Here is a 20,228-nt window from a genome sequence, read left to right as displayed (position 1 = left end):
AAAATATAAAGAATACGATGAACAAATAGATATAGAGTGAAATAGAGGTAAAACATTTGGATCGGATTATCATAGGTTCAAGTTTTTGTATGTGTATTTTTTATTTTCTATAATTAATATGTTATCGGGGATTAAACGGGTAATTCGTCGGGAATCCCCGCTGGACACAATACGGGGCGGGTTCGGGGATACCCTTTCCCATCCCTGCCTCGCCCCCGCTAACGGGACACATATTAGTTCCCGTTCCCTCTCCATTTACATCCATACTCACCAGTTCCTTAAACTTACTTATTTCGTATGACCAACTTCCTAAACTTGTTCATAAAAGTATATTAGCTAAATGTCTCAACAGCTCCCTAAACTTGTTTATTCCGTAACAACTAAATATAAAAATTTATTAAACCTAATTCTAAAAATACATATTCGTCTATTTCAGAGGTAATTTTTTCTCTTCTCATACCTTTCAAGCTATTATAAGAGTTAGTGTTGCAGGTTTGAGAAATCGAATGAATGAGGATCGAGAGTTAGTATTATGGTTTTTGTATTTAGGTGTTACAGAATAAGCAAGTTCAGGGAGTTGGTGAGACACTTGCAAAGTTAAGAGAGCTAATATACTTTTATGGACAAGTTTAGAGAGTTGTTGATATTTAGAGAGCTGGTGTCACTAACAAAATTCAGGGAGTCAATATATTTTTATGGACAAGTTTAGGGAGCGGGTGGGTGATGTAGTAGGCATTTGATCAATGTTTTAAAAATAGCTTAATACATCATTTGCTCCCTGAACTTGTCCAAAAAGTTTGATTGGTCCTCTGAACTTTCAATGTTTTCCGATAGCCCCCTGGATTTGTATAAAATGTTCAGTTAGCCTTCTGAACTTGCGTAAAATGTAATCAATTAATCATTTGGTTGTAAAAAAGTAAGTTAAATACGAAAAATATGTTGCATGTATTTTAAAAAGTAAAAACGACCAAGGTCAGGGTATGCGATTCTAATATTAGAGAAGAAAAAGTTTTATAGTTGAACAACTAAGAATTTCTTCTTTAATATATTTTAATCTATTTTGTGAATTATGTAATAACATTATAAGGCACGCGCAACACATCTTCCGCATTTAACTTACTTTTTTACAATTGAATGATTAATTAATTACATTTTACGCAAGTTCGGGAGGCTAACTAAACATTTTATGCAAGTTTATGGAGCTATCAAGGCACTTCGAAAGTTCAGGGGGTCAATCAAACTTTTTAAATAAGTTCAAGGGACAAACGATGTATTAAACCTTTAAAAATCGTGTAATGTTTTAAAAATCAGTCCGAAAGTTAAATCGGATTGACCAATTGACTTAGATTGACTTGGTAGAATCTTATAAATAATATATATTTTTTAATTTAGTTGAATTATAAAATTGACTAAAAGTTCAAATTTTATTTTAGGTATATTTAAAATTTAAATATCGATTAAACTTTGTTTATATCGCAAGATCAATTAAGTTTTTAATAATATTTATAAAAATCCTTTTAAAAAATATTTATAAAAATAAATATTAAATAATATTTTAAATTTTAAATTTTACTAAGTATTAGAATAATATATAAGTATATAATGTTATTAATTACCAGTTGAAAGTTAGTTCATTAATAAAATATATATAATCATATTTAATGGTCTAAATTTGAATCTCATCGTTAATATATTTATTTTATTTTTAATAAACATGCGTGAATTATTAATCGGATTGAAACATTGCTTTTTATACACTCTTTCAACTTGTGGAAAAGCTTATTAGCTCCCTAAATTTTTAAAATGTTTCGATAACATTATTAACTTTCTTAAAATGTAATCATAGAAAGAGTAATTAAGCCTTTATTTTCAGAAACGACGTTGATTTTTCAATCAATTCTAATGTTTTTTTAAACAGTACAAATTTAGTTCTAATATATGAAATAAGCAACTTTAACGCTAACGTTTTCAAGTAAGTTCAATTTTATCCATACGTTATCGGAAATTTGAAAAAGCCGGTTTGATTGTTATTTAACTACTCAAGCAAGCTTAAACATGCACTTGGACACTTTTTATATATTTATGCCGGTCATTTCAACACTGACTACGTATTTACAACGTAAACTACGGGTGCACATAAAATCCGAACAACCGAAACACCGAAAAACCAAACCGAAACCAAACCGAAAATAAGGTTAACCGAAACCGATGGACTAGTGTACGGTTTTTAATTTTAAAAATAGTGGTTAATGGTTACGGTTACGGTTTCTTTATTTCAAAAACTGTGGTTAACCGAAACCGACCGAATGTTAATTAAATATTAAAACAATATAAAAGTACATTTATTTATATGAGTAAATAATTATTTAGTCCCTATAGTTTTACATAACCCATTAATTAGTCCACTATTTAATCATAAGGTCTCTAAATTTTTTCACTTTTAATGGTTTAATCCTTCTATCAAATATTAACATTAAATGAGATAAAAATATTTAAATAACTCTCAGTTTATTTGTTGCTATCTCTCTAATTTCAGTTTATGCGGTTTTTTTTCTTTTATGTTACAAGGACAAGATTTTATTACTTGTTTTCCAAAACTTTGTAGCTAGAAGTTTTATTAGGGGAAATTTATTTTTATCCGTTTAATTGTTCTTAAACATATCTGTAGACGGAGATTTGATATAGGAACTAAACAATTTAATGGAATCAAAACCGAGGGATCATATAATTATTTTTAAAATGTTAGGGACTAATTAGTGTATTATGTAAAACCATAAGGGTTAAATAATTAGTGTATTATGTAAAACCACAAGGACATAATGCACACACATCTCCTTCTCTGCAGTTGATCTCTTCAACTCGCCATTGACCCGCCGTCTCACTCATAATAAAAATTAGAATTCTTTTATTATTTTTATTTTTATTTACTAATTGTTAGAAACCGAAATAAAAGATTAACCGACCGAAAAAATTGGTTAACCGATTAGTGGTAAACCGAATTTAGTGGACTAGTATATGGTTAGTGTTTTTTAAAAACCGATAAAATGGTTAACCGACCAAATTAACCTTAATAGACTGGTTAACCGACCACGTGCACCCAGGGGAGTAGGAGAAGGGTGTACAAGGAGCTCTCCCGCACAGGGTCCCAAATTTAAAGGGACCTAATTTTTTTTATTATACAAATCTAAATAAATTATTGTTATTAATTATTATATGAAAAATTAAGTGAATGTTAATTTATTGAGAAAATTAACGCTCTAAGAGTTTTAAGGGGCCCAATTTTTTTTTATTGTTATTATACAATATCTAATTTAATTATTTAATTACATTTATAATGCTAAAAATCAAGTTAAAAGTATTAATTTGGTGTTTCATTTTGTAGAAACGTTATTATTATATGAAAGTATTCATTTTTTTTAAAGAATATGGTCCAATATTTTTTTTTCATTTAGCATAGGGCCTCAAAAATGTTTAAGACGGCCCTGTGTGCACCCCTAACGTAAACGAGTTCGAAAATGACTTTTATGAATGCAAAAACATTAAAGGTGGCTACTTGACCAAACTTTGAAATCAAACACTATTGAAAATAACATTTTAACCATTTTTAATCACTAAAACATGATAAAGGCTGCTTATTTACACCATTTGAAACCATAAACATGTTGAAAGTAGATGAAAAGAACGTTTTGGGAAGAAAATGACTTGGATCTGTGCCCTTAACTTACTAAAGCACCCTATACAACCCTAAGATCTATTTTCATCCACTGAAATCCATAGACCAAACTTGTTTAGAGGGATTTAGAGGGTTAAATGGAAAGAAAATTAGCTAAAATACAACTGTGGCCGGTCTCTTGTGACTGACAGGAGATCGATTGTGGTTTTCCAAAAGTGATGGTCAATCGCTTATGAGGCGATCGACCATTCTTTCCAGAAAACCACAAGCTTGACAAAACTCAGGAAATAACCGAAAAATTTGCAACAAAACACGAGATTTTACATACCACTCAGTTTATTACCTTTGAAGCGTGCCTCTAGAGTGTATACGAGCCTAATGAAGTGATTCTTTACTCGAAACACGTGTCAAAACTCCTTAAACACCTCCAAAAACCCAAAACCAAGTTGTTTCTTTATATTTCACCACCGATCTAACTCATATCGACTTCCCAGTCGGTTTAGGTTTGTTACAACCCTAGTAAACACTCCTAGCTACTCTTCTTAAGCTTTCAGGTACAGTATTTCACTTAAAACCTAACCTTTTTATTTTCTCTCACTAAAATCCCCTCTTCTAGTGAGAAGTTGCTCTCTCTCTCTCTCTCTCTCATTTCTGATATTTCTCTCTAATACCCTCGGCCCCCCCTCGAAATGTAACCCTAATCCCCTTTTTATTGAGCTCTTGGAAGCACTAGAAATCAAAGAGGAAGGCATCTTTTCAAGAAAAAGGCCGAGGTTATAGAAACCTCGCTTTTCTGGGAAATAAGGTTGATCGCCTGGTTTTTAGGGTCGATCACCGATCAACCGTGGACGGTCAAAGTCAAAAGTATTCTGACCTCCATGCGGTTCAAAAAAATTTCTTAATGAAGGGCGATCGACTGGTTTTTATAGGCGATCGACTGTGGTTAACAGGCGATCGTTTGTGACGATAGTCGATTTCTTGCTTTCTTGCTTTTCTCTCATTTTCTTTGAGTTTCACTCGGTTTAATTCAATTTCACTTAAGTTTCACTAAGTTTCAGTCACTTTTCACTCAGTTTCACTGTTCTTTCTTTTTCCTTCACATTCTAAAGAGTTTCGACTTTGCATTTCGAGGCAGATTTATACCTTGTCATACCTACATGCAAGGTTAATATATGCACATTATATGGATCAGAAAAATCCGTGCCCACACTTCCATCTATTCTAGCAAAAATTTCTTTTCTAAAATTAAACATGAGTTGAGCTCTCTCTTTCGTGTTTCCACTCTCTCTACGCTAGGAAAATATATGGATCTTCCTTCATTGATTGGTAGGAATAAAGTTCAAGTGTTTCGTTATGTGGAAGATAAAATTAAGGCAAAGCTTCATAATCGGAAGTCCAAGTTCCTCTCTCAGGTGAGGAAAGAAGTTTTAATTAAGTTTGTGATTCAATTTGTGTCGTCTTATGCTATGAGTTTGTTCTTATTTCTAGATTTGTTATATGCGGAGCTGGAGAGGCATGTGAATTCTTTTTGGTGGGGTTCTGATGGGTGGAAATAACAAAGGTATGCGGTGAAAATCTCGAGACAAAATATAGTTACCCTAATTTGTTAGTGGTATGGGTTCTCATAAGATTCAAGACTTTAACATTGCTGTCCTAGCAAAATAGGGTTGGAGGTTCCTTACTTTTCCTAATTTATAAAGTCGTTATTATTTGAATGCACACTTTCTTGTGGTTGAGCTGAAAAATAATCCGAGTTTTATATGGCACAGTATTATGGTGGTGCGAGAGCTGATTCAGTTTGAGGCAAGATTTTGGGTTGCTAATAGGGAAAATATTTATCTGCCTGATAGTTCTAACTTGCGAGTCTTAAGTTCGATTCCTGAGCTTTTATCTTATTCATCAAATGCCCTCGAGCAAACGCAACATTGATGATGGTTGGTATTGGTTCTGGAATTCAAAAAGTATTTAATCTGTGAAAGAGATATATAAAAACATAAGAGTGTTTAGTGATGTGGCAATGATTTTGACAACTTTTCAAATAGTGTTATCTATTAGAGTGATGGTGAGTGTTTGAAATTTACAAGCAATGTTGCCATTTTTTGGTAACTTTTTACAAAGTTGCTTAACTTTTTTTTAATATAAAAAATTGATTTAGGTGCCTACTATTGGTCTATTTTTAGGACAACATTAATAACTAAAATAAATTATATATTGAAATGATGAAAGTATTTCTTACTTCATACCTTTGATAGGTAAGCTTTACACATATATATACATGATGAAAGTATGGGTGTAGGAAGAGACCCATGACTAGTAAGCAGGCCCATACCTATACAGACTCAATAATACCTATACAGATTCAATAATGTAACAGACACAACAGACAATAATGAAACAATAAATACAGACTCAGACTTATTATTTAATTTGTAACACTCCCCCTCAAGATGGAGCATAGATATTTATCATGCCCAGCTTGTTACAAATATAGTTTACCCGAACACCATTTAAAGCTTTAGTGAATATATCTTCAAGTTGTTCATTCGTCCCGACATGGGCTGTAGAGATGATATTTTGTTCTATCTTTTCTCGGAGACAAAATGGCAATCTATTTCAATGTGCTTGGTACGTTCATGAAACACGGGGTTAGAAGCAATGTGAAGTGCTGCCTTGTTGTCGCACCATAGCTTAGCTGGAGTATTGACCTTGAATCCAAGTACAAAAGATGGCAAATCCACATAATTTCATAAACTGATCGGGGCATAGCTCGATATTCAGATTCTACACTGGAGCGAGATACAACTTGTTACTTCTTGCTCTTCCAAGATACCAAATTTCCTCCAACAAAAACACAATAGCCTGTAGTGGACCTTCTATTGTCCTTATCTCCTGCCTAGTCTGCATCGGAGAAACTGTTAAGCCCAAAATATACCTAAAATATCATCGTTAATTACATCAATATTGCTACGAATTTATGCTATTTATAACTGTTTAGAAAGCTTTTACTCTCGAATATGTTTCTTTCTTGTAAGGTACATAAATATTTGGTAAAATCCAAATAGGAATGAAAAGAGCTCAAAAAACAGAAGAAAAACCCTACAAAAGGAGTCGAAGACGACAGAAATTAATAACGCCAAATCGAGGACGCGAACGAAAGCAGAAGATCCGAAAAACATTCCGTGCCGCGACCGCGGCCCCCACATTCACGGTCGCGACACGTGTTCCCCAGCTTCTCTTCCCTCCGTTTGAAGACCAATTGATGCTCCCCCATTCTCGGTAGAGAATTTAATATTCTCGGTACGAGCATGAGTTTTTAGAAGCCTAGTTACACACTTTCATTTTCGACGAAACGCGATCATTCGGGTGGATAAAGACGTCCTTTCACAATGGACACGATCCTTCACAACGGACACGACACTTCAATCAAGAATCTTCAACATCTATAAATAAAGAGTTGATGGAGAGTTGAAGATATGTTGAAAAAAGAGATTAGTATAGAATTTATGCAGAAATTCCGAGTCAAGTGATTCAGAAGTTAGATTTCGATTCTGTAAAAAGCAATATGCTGTACACACATTGTTTATTCAATAATAACAAGTTTAGTAGCATTTAGACATTGTTCCAGTTTAGTTTTCATTTTGGTAGTAGACCGACCCAGTCTCTATTACGAAGATTCAACGAGAAGATTGAGTAGAGGATCCGCCCCTGAGTCTGACAAACTCTAACGAAACCCAAGGAAAGGATTGACAACCCGTTCACTTGCAAGTCGTCGAATGTTTCCATGCTCCATGTTCTCTGTAAACTTGTATCAATTTATATTTCATCTAATAAAGTTCGTTCTATTCGATAGATTTTTATGCAGCACTTATGGTAACCAATCCACTAAAGTGACTGCTGGTGTTTTCATTAAAACGTATTTAATCCAAAATCTTTACAAGGAAACTTTGGTGACACTTAGGCAAATTATTATCTCGAAAGAGTTTTAATTTGATTAAGGGCAACTATCCCGGAAGGGTTTTGTCATGTTCAAAGCCAATTAATTAGAGGTTCCGTCATTTATTTCATCTTAATAATTCGTACAAAGTTTAAAGTTGTTTTCTTTGCTTAATGCAAATAAATACATTTGTTTACTTTTCTAAAAAGTACTAAATGTTCCTATCTTGCAAATTCATTCTTAAATCAGAGTATTTTCTAACGTCTTCATACTCTAGTCTAATTCTCATTCTGGCAATTTCAAAACCAAAACCGATTAAACGATTTTCCATATTATAAACCTTAAAAGTAAATTTAACCGATTCAAAATAAGTTTTGTTAAAAAACGTTCCCTGTGGGATCGATATCTTTTATTACTACAAGCGTATACCGTGCACTTGCGGAAATCGCTCAACAGAAACATTGAATCTCAATGAACGAATCAGAAAAGCATTTAACTTGGGCATGACCATGATTCTTGTAAAGTATTCCTCTTCTAGGAGTCCCTTTTAAGTAACATAAGATCTGTTCAAGTGCAGTCCAGTGATCACAGGTGGGAGAAGACATAAACTGGCTAACGACACTAACAGAATAGGCTATATCAGGTCTAGTTACAGTTAAATAGTTCAGTTTTCCCACTAAATGCCTATATCTCACAGGATCTTCAAATAACCCTCCTTCCGATGTAAGATGCGAATTCAGAGTATAGGCGCACTACATGGCTTAGCTCCAGATTTTCCTGTTTCTGACAACAAATCAAGAACATATTTTCTTTGAGATATGAAGATTCCTTTCTTACTCCTTGATACTTCAATTCCCAAGAAGTATTTTAGAGCACCTAGGTCCTTGGTATTAAATTGACCATGAAGAAAGGATTTTAGGGATGAAATTCTTGAAATGTCACTTCCTGTAATAACAATATCGTCTACATAAACGACAATGAGAATGATGCCCGATGCAGAATGTTTATAGAAAACAGAGTGATCACATTTACACTTTTTCATCCCAAACTGCTCAACTGCTTGACTAAACTTCCCAAACCATGTTCGATGACTCTGTTTCAAGCCATATAGAGATTTACGAAGACGACAAACTTTGTTATACTCCCCCTGAGCAACAAACCCTGGTGGTTGCTCCATATAGACTTCTTCACGAAGGTCCCCATGTAAGAAAGCATTTTTGATGTCCAGATGATGTAAGGGCCATTGAGAACAAGCTGTTAGTGAGATAAACAATCGAATAGAAGCCATCTTAGCGACTGGAGAAAAAGTGTCGGAGTAATCAACCCCATAGCTCTGACCATACCCCTTCGGGACAAGACGAGCTTTTAAACGAGCCATAGATCCATCAGAATTGACTTTAACTGCATATACCCATCGACATCCAACAGACTTCTTCCCAATGGGCAAAGTTACCAGATCCCAAGTAGGAGGATTCTGACGTCTTGAATATACCTGAACAATTGGCGGTTTTGGCAGCTGTGTAGGCACAGGCGGATGAGTTTGGTGGACCTGATAGACTAACATGTTATCATCGTCTGTAGTAGCAGGTATATCAGATGATGTGGAAAAGAAGGAAAGACATTCCATAAATGTGACGTCGGAAGATATCAAATATTTATTAAAAGAGGGACAAAAGCATCAATACCCCTTCTGAAGATGATAATAACCAAGAAAGCCACATTTGAGGGATTTAGGGTCCAGTTTAGTGACTTGTGGGCGAACATCCCGAACAAAGCAAATACTACCAAAAATCCTTGGTGAGATAGGAAATAATGGTTTGTTAGGAAAAAGAGTACCATAAGGAGTCTCGCCTTGTAAAATGGTTGACGACATTCGGTTGATAAGGAAACAGGCTGTCAAAATTGCATCAGCCCAAAAGTGTTTGGGAACATGTGTTTGAAATAAAAGAGCGCGAGCGGTTTCAAGAAGATGACGATTTTTGCGTTCAGCAACACCCTTCTGAGACAGTGTATCAACACAGGAAGATTGGTGGAGAATACCATTATGAAGCATGAAGGTTTGGAATTGTCCAGAAAAGTATTCTTTTGCATTGTCACTTCTTAATGTATGTACAGAAACATTAAATTGAGTTCGAATTTTAGCACAGAAAGCAGTAAAATGATTAAATAATTTGGAACGATTTTTCATTAAATATAACCACATAGTACGTGAAAAATCATCCACAAATGTAACAAAATATTTGAAACCAGAGTTAGACATAATCGAACATGGTCCACAAACATCAGAATGAACTAATTCAAAGGGAAAATTGGACCGTTTATTGACTCTTGGAGAGGAAGACACGCGATGGTGTTTAGCAAACTGACACGACTCACAATTTAAACTAGATAAATTTTGAAACTGAGGACACAGCTTCTTCAAAAGGGGTAGAGATGGGTCTACTAACCGACAATGCTCATCAAATGGAGTGGATACACTAGAGCAAGCAATAGGTCGTCTAACATGAGTATCCAACACGTAGAGACCCCCAAATTCCCGTCCACTACCAATAATCAGCTTCGTCAAGAGATCCTGAAACAAACAATGATCGGAAAAAATGAGATAGAACAATTGAGGGAGCGAGTAAGTTTACTCACAAATATCAAGTTAAAATCAAAACCAGGTACATTTAGGACAAATGAAAGAGAAAGCGTAAGGGTGGGTTTAATAGTGCCAGTGCCAATTACAGATGAAGTTGTTCCATCAGCTAGGGTGACATGTGAAGGAACATTATTAGAATACGAAGAGAAAATTTGAGAATTACCTGTCATGTGATCTGTGGCACCAGAATCAATGACCCATTTGGAAGAGGATGAAAGGAGGCATGTATTTGTATTACCTGACTCAGTAATTGCAGCAATAGGCGATGATGAAGGCTGTGAAGCTAATGTTTCCTGGTACTTGGCATACTCTTCTGCAGTAAGAGTGTAGGTTGAACCTGAGGAAGAGGATGTGGCATCGGTGGTGGCAACATTAGCAAAACGATTACTCTTTGACTTGTTTTTTAATTTCTGACAATTACGTTTGGTATGACCAGGTTCGTGACAATAATAGCACGCAACTTTTCTTCCTTCATCAATAGTTTTTCCTGGATAAGGGCGAGCAGAGCCACTTTGCTTGCTAAAAAGTGCACTAGATACAGGAGCTGAAGGTGTGGAAAAAGAAATGTCACTCCGTAGAACACGAGTGAGTGCCTCATTTGCATCAGGAATTTCAGCACTGGACAAAATTTGAGAGGTGACAGACTCATAATCTGATCCAAGTCCACATAAAAAGCTAATGACGAACATTTGTTCCCGTTGTTTACGAAGCACCTTGACATCAGTACCCAAAGGTAATAATTCATTCAATTCTTCAAAAACTTTCTTAAGCTACATAAAATATGTCTTAACAGGTTGACCCTTTCGGTCGGAATGATAAAAATCTTTACAGACATCGAATACACGCGATATATTGTCACTGCCAGCATATAAAAAATGCAAATAATCCATCAGTTCCTTGACATACTCACAATGTTGCACCAAATTTACAATGGATGTGTCAATCGAGTTCTTAATTTGAATGAAGAGACGAGCATCATCTTCTGACCAATCCTCGTCCTCTGATTTGGGCTCATCAGTCAAGTGTCGACCCTTTCTAATATTGTGTAGATAAATCTTCACAATTTTGGACCAGCCCAAATAATTTGAACCATCCAATTTGTGTTCGGTGATCTTGTGAGATACATGAATAATGCTGGTAGTGACTACAGTTTTAGAGGTTTGTTTTTGTTCTGCAGCCATGACACTGGATCACAAACAGATAAAAAATTTCCCAAAAAGAAAGAAAAAAAAGGAACATCAAGTAATATGCAGAGACAAGAACAATCACACCGGAGAAAATCAGCAGCAGAAGCTTCTAAGAAAGAAGGAAATAGCCCAGACAGTAGAGAGTGACCAACAAACACCCGAAAGTTGGAGGAACCGGAAACTAACCAAGGAGGCCGAAAGTCTGGACTACGTCAAAGGGTCGTTGGACGCGCTTCAGTTCCGGTGATCGGATTTGTACGAAACCACAGACCGGGAGGACTTGCTACTGGAGTGTGCTATGAGACCCTAAAAAAAGAAGTGTCTAACTGTTCTGTACTTGGGACAGAACAAGACACAAACCAGATGTAGTGAAGAAAAAAGAAATTTCTAGAACTGAAAAAAAATTCCAGAATCACTGCTCACAAGGGCAGCTCTGATACCATGAAATGATGAAAGTATTTCTTACTTCATACTTTTGATAGGTAAGCTTTACACACACACACACACACATATATATATATATATATATATATATATATATATATATATATATATATATATATATATATGATGAAAGTATGGGTGTAGGAAGAGACCCATGACTAGTAAGGAGACCCATACCTATACAGACTCAATAATACCTATACATATTTAATAATGTAACAGACACAACAGACAATAATGAAACAATAAATACAGACTCAGACTTATTATTTAATTTGTAACATATATAAAGTAGTGATTTGTAGGTCACCGTGTCAACTTTTAAAGTTACTTATTATTTTAGTATTTTTAATAAAAGTTGCTAAAAATGATGTGGATGTGTTAGAAAATAAAATATTATATTTTAGTATGATGTGTTAAGTTTTGATAACTTTTATAGCAACCTCTATTAGAAATACTCTAATAGGCGTACAGGATCCCTGAAATGCAACGTGGATGCTGCATTGTTTAGCAACCATCCTATGCTAGTTTTGGCTTTGTTCTGCAATGATAGATGTGCTTTGGTTGCTGCCTCTTATGACCTTCTGAACTGCAATTTGGATTCGTTGCTTACTGAGAGTTTGAGTGTTCATGAAGCCTTAAACCAATTAAATGATAATAGCTTTAAAAATATTATCTCTTTGTTTGTGCTTTTAATAATCAAGTAGAATTAGATACGATATGTGAAATGGTTGTTTCCTATTGCAAACATATTTGATTGCAAACATATTTATAAGGAGCTATGCCACCCAATATTCTTTTCCCCTGTATTCAGGGGCGGATCCAGCCTAGAGTTCGGGGGAGCTTCTACCCTTGAGTACCGTTATTTTTGTCCCGTATTGCCCCCCAAATATTAGTGTATATATTTAATCTATGTAGTATTTTCTCAAAAGTTTAAAGTAGTTGAGTTGGTTAAGAGTTTTATTTTAAGGTGAGAGATCATGGATTCAAACCACACCAAACTCATTTTTGGTTTTATATGAAGTTATTTTTATTATATCTCTTTTTTGAAGAATTTATTATCTCTTTTCTATAAAAAAAATTAATTTCTTACTTTTTGAGATTCAACTAACTTAATTTCTAAATTAAATTTTATGAAAATTATAAAAAAATTATAACTAAAAATAAAAAAAATGTAAAAATGTTACAATTTTTAGCTAACATATAAAAACCATAAAGTTTAAGTGTACTAGAAGGTTAAAAAAATTTGTCCAACCCTAATAGGCTGGACTTCGAAAAATTAATAATCGGATTAAAATTAGCCCTCCGGACGTTGATTCCTGGATTCGCTTAGTATTAATGGAAAGAAAATTGACCATGTGTGCTATCCAAATTCGTTCTAATGCCGATGGTTTTTCTGCTTTTATTGTTATTAGTTGGTTAGAAGTTAGTATTCTTTTATATTAAATCTCAACCACTGAAATACCAAACTACAGCTAAAATGAGCTGTAGCTTTTCTTTTCTTTTCTTTTTTTTCTTTCTTCTATTTATTGTGAAATGGTTTTGTAGGCCCATTTTCCATATCCGATGCAACTGTAAACAACTGTAGACCTCGTGCGTGGAGCAATAACTTTCATTTTAGAGCTATGAGTTTCGCTATTCACCGTCCCCCAATTATTTATTACCATCTTCTTTTGGACATTTTCACCCTTTTTATTTTTCCATTCAAAAACTTAATGTCTTTTCTCTCCCGAACCAAAAATTGGATTTATGAAAATTGAACCCGAGAACATCGAGGAAATCGAATAACTACAATTCCTATTTACACTAATTGAAATTCGTCTCCAAAAACTAACTGATTTAATCAATATATAAAAAAATTCATCCAAAATGTGTTAAACGGATGATTCATACCATTCTGCCTAGACAAACGGATCCGTTTCTGCCTAGGTAGAAATGGATGATCCACCCGTTTCCACCTAGGAAGAAACCGTTTCTTCCTAGGTGGAAACGGGTGGATCATCCGTTTCTACCTAGACGAAATGGTGTGAATCACCCGTTTAGTACATTTTGGATGAATTTTTTCTCCGAATCCGGAGATGAAACTCGTGTTTTCAATTCGATTTTCAAATAAAAACACTTATCCGGGGAATTATGTCTTTTTCTTTTACCGTGTTTAAATCCCATGAATGTTGTTCGGCTTTCTGAATTTCGAAGAAATTTGAGAGAATTTCAGTTTTTGAATTTAAAAAATGAAAATGGCAAAAATGTCCAAAAAGGAGCGGTGATAAGTAATTTGAAGGCGGTAAATAGCAATCCACTTAAAAAAAATAAAAAGGGTAAACTTATTAATAATTTAAATATTTGAAAAGATTAAACTGTTAATACAACAAAAAAAAATTAAGAAATAAATAATAATGTATTACTAAAATATATGAGATTAAACAAATATAACTTAGTGGCTCCAAAATTAAGGAGAATGAAGAATCACTCCAACCTCTTGTTAGAGATGAGATGTCTTTAGTAGACTGAGATGTCCTAGTAGATTAAAGAGTGTTTTGGAGATGCTCTAATAAATTATTGGCAAAAAAACATAATTAAACCTATGAACCTTACCTGTTTTAAGGATCATTGTCCCGGATCAATTATTTTTCCACATTAAACCCTTGATAATTGATTCTGTTGTGGATTTGACCTTATTTAATTTTTCCATCGAGTTTAGACGGCACTAAGACGATTCGGCCTATTACCAAAATCGATATTCTCCCTTAATACCAAAATCCATTTCTAGCAAGTTCTTCCAAGCTCGATTTCAACCTTGAAAAAACCTATGAAATTTGTTTTTACTTTTTTCTCCCCTAGTCAAAAAAGTTATTTTTTTATTTGTCCACACGGAAGTGCAAATGTCTAGGTCAAAGGCTCGTATTGTCCAAACTCGATGGAAAAAATAAATAAAGACCGAATCCATAACAGAATCAATGATCAAGGGCTCAATGTGAAAATATAATTGATCAGGACTTATCCTTAAAACAAACAATTTAATTATGCTTTTTGCCTAAATTATTTAGCCTTAATAAAATAACTCATCTAAAACAGTGACACAATTATCATAATTTTTTGTTAATTTTATATAATATAATCATGTGCAATAGATAGTTATGATTATGATTGAGGCAAACTATTTTGACCCCTCTATTCCAATCCATGTCTTCTCAAAGCTACCAATAACTGCGTTAGGCAATAGACACCACCACCACAGTAGAGCTATTGAAATTATATTTACACTTATCAGAAAAAAATGCTTGACTACTCAAGTTTTGAGTGAGAAACGAGACGTTGATGTATCCTAACCTTAAATGCCCCTATAAAGAAAACTTGATCAATCAGACTTGCATTTCCTGAGGTATCGCCTGAAGACTGATATAGCTACATATGCGACTCCTATCATGCCAACCACCAACACTGCAACATTCAATTAATGCCACCACAGTTATTACAGTAAGAAGTGTAATCAATTCAAACTAAATTGATTAGCATCGAGATTCACAAAATGTGGATTTCGTGCATCGCAATATTATAAAAAATAAACTATTCATGTTAGAACTCAAAATATTATCAAATATTAGTCAAGAAATGTGAGGGCGAGCCTTGGCGCAACGGTAAAACGTTGTTGTCGTGTGACCGAAGGTCACGGGTTCGAGTCTTAGGAGCGGCCTCTTGCCAAAAAAATTGGCAAGGGAAGGCTTGCCCCCAGTATCGGACTCTGTTTAATAATGGAATTAATTGAACTAAAAACTTAAGCTGATAGTTAAAGACTCAATTCATATTAACATCTGACACACCCTGCAATTGCAACTGAGCTTGAAACATGCATAATATATTATAGACCCATATTACCAACAAATGAGGTTGCATCTATTCACAGTAACAGGATGCTAAGTGTGAATTGGTTTTGGAAATGACACATTGGAAGAATACGAGATGAATGAAGGATATATAATTGGGAAGGACCCATTAACCCACTACTCCTTAAGGTTTTGCGTTGAAAGTGGTGCCAAGTCCATAAGTGTACACTTTCATAAGGATCAGAAATTCTAACCCAATGGGAGAAACTCTCGGATCAAAACAAGTAGTATCAGAGCCGGCTGTTTGGCTTAAGATGAGTATGATGCAGTATGTAATGCTCCTAGGGTCGGCCTTCCATGTGGAAAAAAGAATTATATGGTGACTCAAGAATACACGAAGTTATTGTCCATATGTTTTTATCTAGATTTAGACTTTGTAAAGTCAATGGTTAATTCTTGGTGACGCGAACAAAGGAAAGCTCAGCCCAGTGATTTTGGGTTGGATGTGGTGTCAACCCCATAAATATCATTCACAAGGCTCGGAGTTTTCCCCAGTGGAAAACGTTATGTTGGATTGGACATGTTCGGTATTTATCAGTCCATACACTCGTGCCAATTTGAATGTTATTATCGTTTGCTATCCTTGGTTTAGCTTTTTAATGTGCAAAACAGAGAGCAGCCAAACAATTTCAGCCAACGGAACAGGATTCGGTTTAAAATAATGCTGCATATATAAAAAAAGGCATACCTGAAACAGCAACATAGAATAAAATTGCTAGGCGATATCTGTCTATCCATGGTAAATTCACTTCAAGAGAGCAGTATCTTTGATGTTTTCCTACTTTGATGGATTCCGTGGAGTTCATGCTATGTGATTGCAACTCCAACAATGGGAACTTTACCCTGTTGACAGGGTGTCCATTCATGTCCCTAACTTCAAGGTTCAAGGTCACTGGATTCGCTCTCCAGTCTATTTCGATCGCTCCAAAGTTGGGTTGGCCTATAGAGAAACTACATTTTAGAATCATGCCCCAAAAATATACTTTTCAAAATAAAATTATGGTTGATGAAAATCCTCACTGACCATATGTACATGACTTGAATCTGCAATTTTGGTTCATTACTCTCATTGTAGTTGGTGTCAACCAAGCTACAAATCTCACTATGAATTTCAGCGGCGAGGGAATTGCCTTTTCAACAGCTTGAGTAATTCCACTTGAGGTTACATCATAGAGTGGATATCCTGTTGCACAGTCATATCGTGAGATTTCTCCAAAATGAACATCTCCACTTATGAAAAACACTCCCTCTCTCTGCACAAGCAAATATGAATGTTAAACAAGGACCATTACAAGAATACATCTCAGACAAAAGTTTATAAGATTGTCATACATTTTGCAATGTAAAACTTCAGATTCTAAAGCAATTTAAGAGGAGTAAATGGAGATTCTCACCTTACTATCTGCTATCAATTTGAATAGGCGGTTCCTCTCCTTTGGGAAACGTCCCCAAGATTCCAAATAGAACAGGGGACCAGTGGCTGCTGAAAGATTTGATATAACCTGAAATTTGAGGGGAGACTGCAGAATTAATCCAATATGACACACTCCATTCAAACTGTATAAACAAATAGAAGAATTATGGTCACCAGAAAATTTACTCTTAATAATTATCAAGGGTAAGCCTTGGTTAACAAAAATTCCATTGTAATGCTAATTTTAACCATGTTATGAAACCGGCTTCAAATGCAATAACCTGACATCTAACATCTGGTGTTTCAAACACCAGTGTTAGAACAGCTTCTACAACTTTCTCAATGGCAGCAACATTTAACACTGAACCCAAAGATTGTTTCACCGGGTTCTTTGCATTTGAAAGCAGTGTATTAAACACCAGTTTTCAAAACACCGGTTTCTTATGTCTTCTGAAAACCCATATAGGAGCATTAGGTCCGGATTTCTTTTAACCAGGCCTTACTTAAGGAATTTTCCTCAGAAAAGGCATTAATTTGAGAAAAAAATCCACTAGAAAATAAACTGGCCAATGATGATGTTATATACTAGTTGGCATAGTATTATAATGACATCACAAGAAGGTATGAAATGATCACAACCTCATCGCAATGCTTGCTCACCTTAGACAGATAGCCACAACACAATGAAACTGCTGGAATATAACTAGTTCTTGTGTATACAATACAATCATTCATTCACAAACATTATTAGAGGTAGATGACAATTTGAATAATACCTGAATAGAAGATCCAATTATTGTAATGGCTGTTTTGGGTCCATTGAACTCATTTTCTAGCCATCTCCATTGAGAAACCCCCAATATAGTTCCATCACTACGCAATGGATCCCTGTGGTATCTCGTATCCAAGAGAATAATCTACATAAATTTTAATCACCAAAGTTCAGTAGGCGCAGAAGGTTTGTCTCCTCTACATAAAAATAAGCCACGCCAATAATGTTATGCCAATAACCCTCATAGAGACCACTCACTACATGAAAAAGAATAGCACGTTAACTCTTTTATACCTTAATTTGTCTGTTCACAGGCCCAAAAGTATAAGAAGTATATACACCTTCCTGTTTCCGCCTACAATATTTAAATCCCAACGATTAAGTTGGCCAGCAGAGCAATACACCACTTTCTTTATTTGACTTTTAGTCAATGCAAATGAGAATTAAACAAGATGTCAATCAGAAACATCATATGTAATTCTGTAAATCTTCTGAATTGAAAAGATAAAGGAAGGAAAAATGAGTTTTTGTAGAGTATCTCTCACCGAGGACTGTCTTTAGGTTCATCCAAGAAATCTAGAAGAAGCCTCTGGTTGATGACTTTCCCCTCAAATTCTTTTCCAGCATCATTTAATCCATAATCATGGTCATCCCAAGTGCCAATTACCTGCAACCTCCACTTATTATCACTCAGAAACAGAAGCAAATAAAATACGGAAAAAGACAAAGAAAAAGGCAATTTCTGACGCAACAACGCAATCTACTGACCACAACCCGATTAAGAGGACACGTTGTTAGACACTATTAACATGATTATCAATTTTTATTGCGTTTATATCATATATCATATCAAACGTATGTATATATATGACATAACACAATTTGGACACCATAACAAGAATTGCCACCCCTAATTGATGCAATCTGAAGAATTCAATGATTGGAAATAAATCAAGAAGTCTAATCCCTTAGCAAAAATGGAATTAGAAAAAAATTAAGAGGAAAGCACCTTAGTCCTCTGGCGAAGACGAGAATAAGCAGGATTAGTCTTAGCTTTGTGGTATCTGGACTCCAATTCCTGCTCAGAGGAAGGAACAAATCTAGGAGCATTCTTCCATGGCCCAATAGTCCTTTCCTTTCCAAATACCTTGTAAGGACGTCTAATATCTCCATAAACGTTATCACCCAGCCAAATGAAAATTTGGGGATCGAATTCAGTTATTGCCTTCCATATAGGCTACATAAAACAAAACGGCAGTTGTTCAATTACTCTACCGAGATTAAAAGCTAACAAAATGATCAATAACGCCATCTATGATCCATGAAACAAATGAAGAGCAAAAAACAAGAATCAGTTATTATCGGAGTAAGAAATGAAGGATTAGTAGTGTAGCAGAGAGAGATGACCTGAGGAGCGCTTTGATTGGCGCATGATCCAAAGGCAATTCGAGTGACGAGTGACGGTTCTGCCGCTATAGAATGGTTTAGGTAAATCAGCAGCAGTTGTACTACCATCCACCGCCGCGAGTTGTTGTGAATCACCATGAATGGAGCTCTTTTCTTGTAAATCGAAATCAATAAGGAAGAAAGATATAGAAATCGGTGGAACCACCGAGAAGAGAATATATTCAAAAAGCGAATCAATCAATAAAGAATACACAATCACACCAATGCCATGGGCTCTTTTCTGTCTGAAGAAACGTATTCATTCATGCATTACCATTTTCCCCATTGCTTCTTCCCACTATTCCCATGACAGAGGACATATTATTTCCTGCAGTCGGTCCGTAGAACATGAATAATTTATCAATCTCTTCTAAAAAAAAAAAAATTATGTAGATTCTGGCTGACCCAATATCATCTAAATTATTTATGGATTTAAAACACGTTTAAATGTATTAAAAATCACTTTATTAATGAATTGCAGTATTCTTAGAGCTACTACTGTTTACCGTTAGGTATCCGCTCGGTCCGTTGAGACTCGTTAGAAAAAAAAATTATTTTTATGTTCATGCCGGTCCATATTCGCTAAAGTCCATCTATATTTGGAATGGTTTGAGATTTATAAATATAACACGGATCGACCAATTTAAACCGTTTATTAATATTTTTGGAAAAATATATTTATATATTTATAAGAATAAATTTTATTTTTTAGTATTAAAAGTTATATATTTAGATAAGCTTTTATAATCTATGTTTGGAATTTGATATTTGAACTCATGTCCAAGCCTAATCCCAATCCATCTAAATTAACAGCAGACTAAATTGGGCTTAGG

The 20,228-nt window shown here is 34.7% G+C and overlaps 1 protein-coding gene across 1 annotated transcript; it reads right to left on the bottom strand.

The window, feature by feature from the left end:
- Positions 1–14,962: 14,962 nt before the first annotated feature.
- LOC136201279 (uncharacterized) lies at positions 14,963–19,752 on the bottom strand. The gene is made up of 9 exons (XM_065991903.1): positions 19,357–19,752; positions 18,959–19,186; positions 18,495–18,616; positions 18,244–18,304; positions 17,954–18,094; positions 17,158–17,265; positions 16,788–17,016; positions 16,452–16,703; positions 14,963–15,320 (listed from the first exon to the last, which is right to left on the bottom strand). The coding sequence occupies exons 1-9, from the start codon at positions 19,492–19,494 to the stop codon at positions 15,238–15,240; spliced, it is 1,362 nt and encodes a 453-aa protein (XP_065847975.1). The 5' UTR covers positions 19,495–19,752; the 3' UTR covers positions 14,963–15,237.
- Between the last annotated feature and the right edge of the window lie 476 nt (positions 19,753–20,228).

Source organism: Euphorbia lathyris, chromosome 7 (genome assembly GCF_963576675.1).
Source record: "Euphorbia lathyris chromosome 7, ddEupLath1.1, whole genome shotgun sequence".
In the NCBI taxonomy this organism is placed as follows: Eukaryota; Viridiplantae; Streptophyta; class Magnoliopsida; order Malpighiales; family Euphorbiaceae; genus Euphorbia; species Euphorbia lathyris.
The sequence above is the reverse complement of the archived record's forward strand: the minus strand, read 5'-3'. Positions and strand labels throughout refer to the sequence as shown.

Excerpts from the sequence above, each read along its gene's own strand:
- LOC136201279 (XM_065991903.1), bottom strand. The coding sequence starts at position 19,494 with ATGGTGATTCACAACAACTCGCGGCGGTGGATGGTAGTACAACTGCTG. Across the intron at positions 19,187-19,356 it reads CCAATCAAAGCGCTCCTCAG|CCTATATGGAAGGCAATAAC; the intron begins GTCATCTCTCTC and ends TGTTTTATGTAG. Across the intron at positions 18,095-18,243 it reads CTGTGAACAGACAAATTAAG|ATTATTCTCTTGGATACGAG; the intron begins GTATAAAAGAGT and ends AAATTTATGTAG.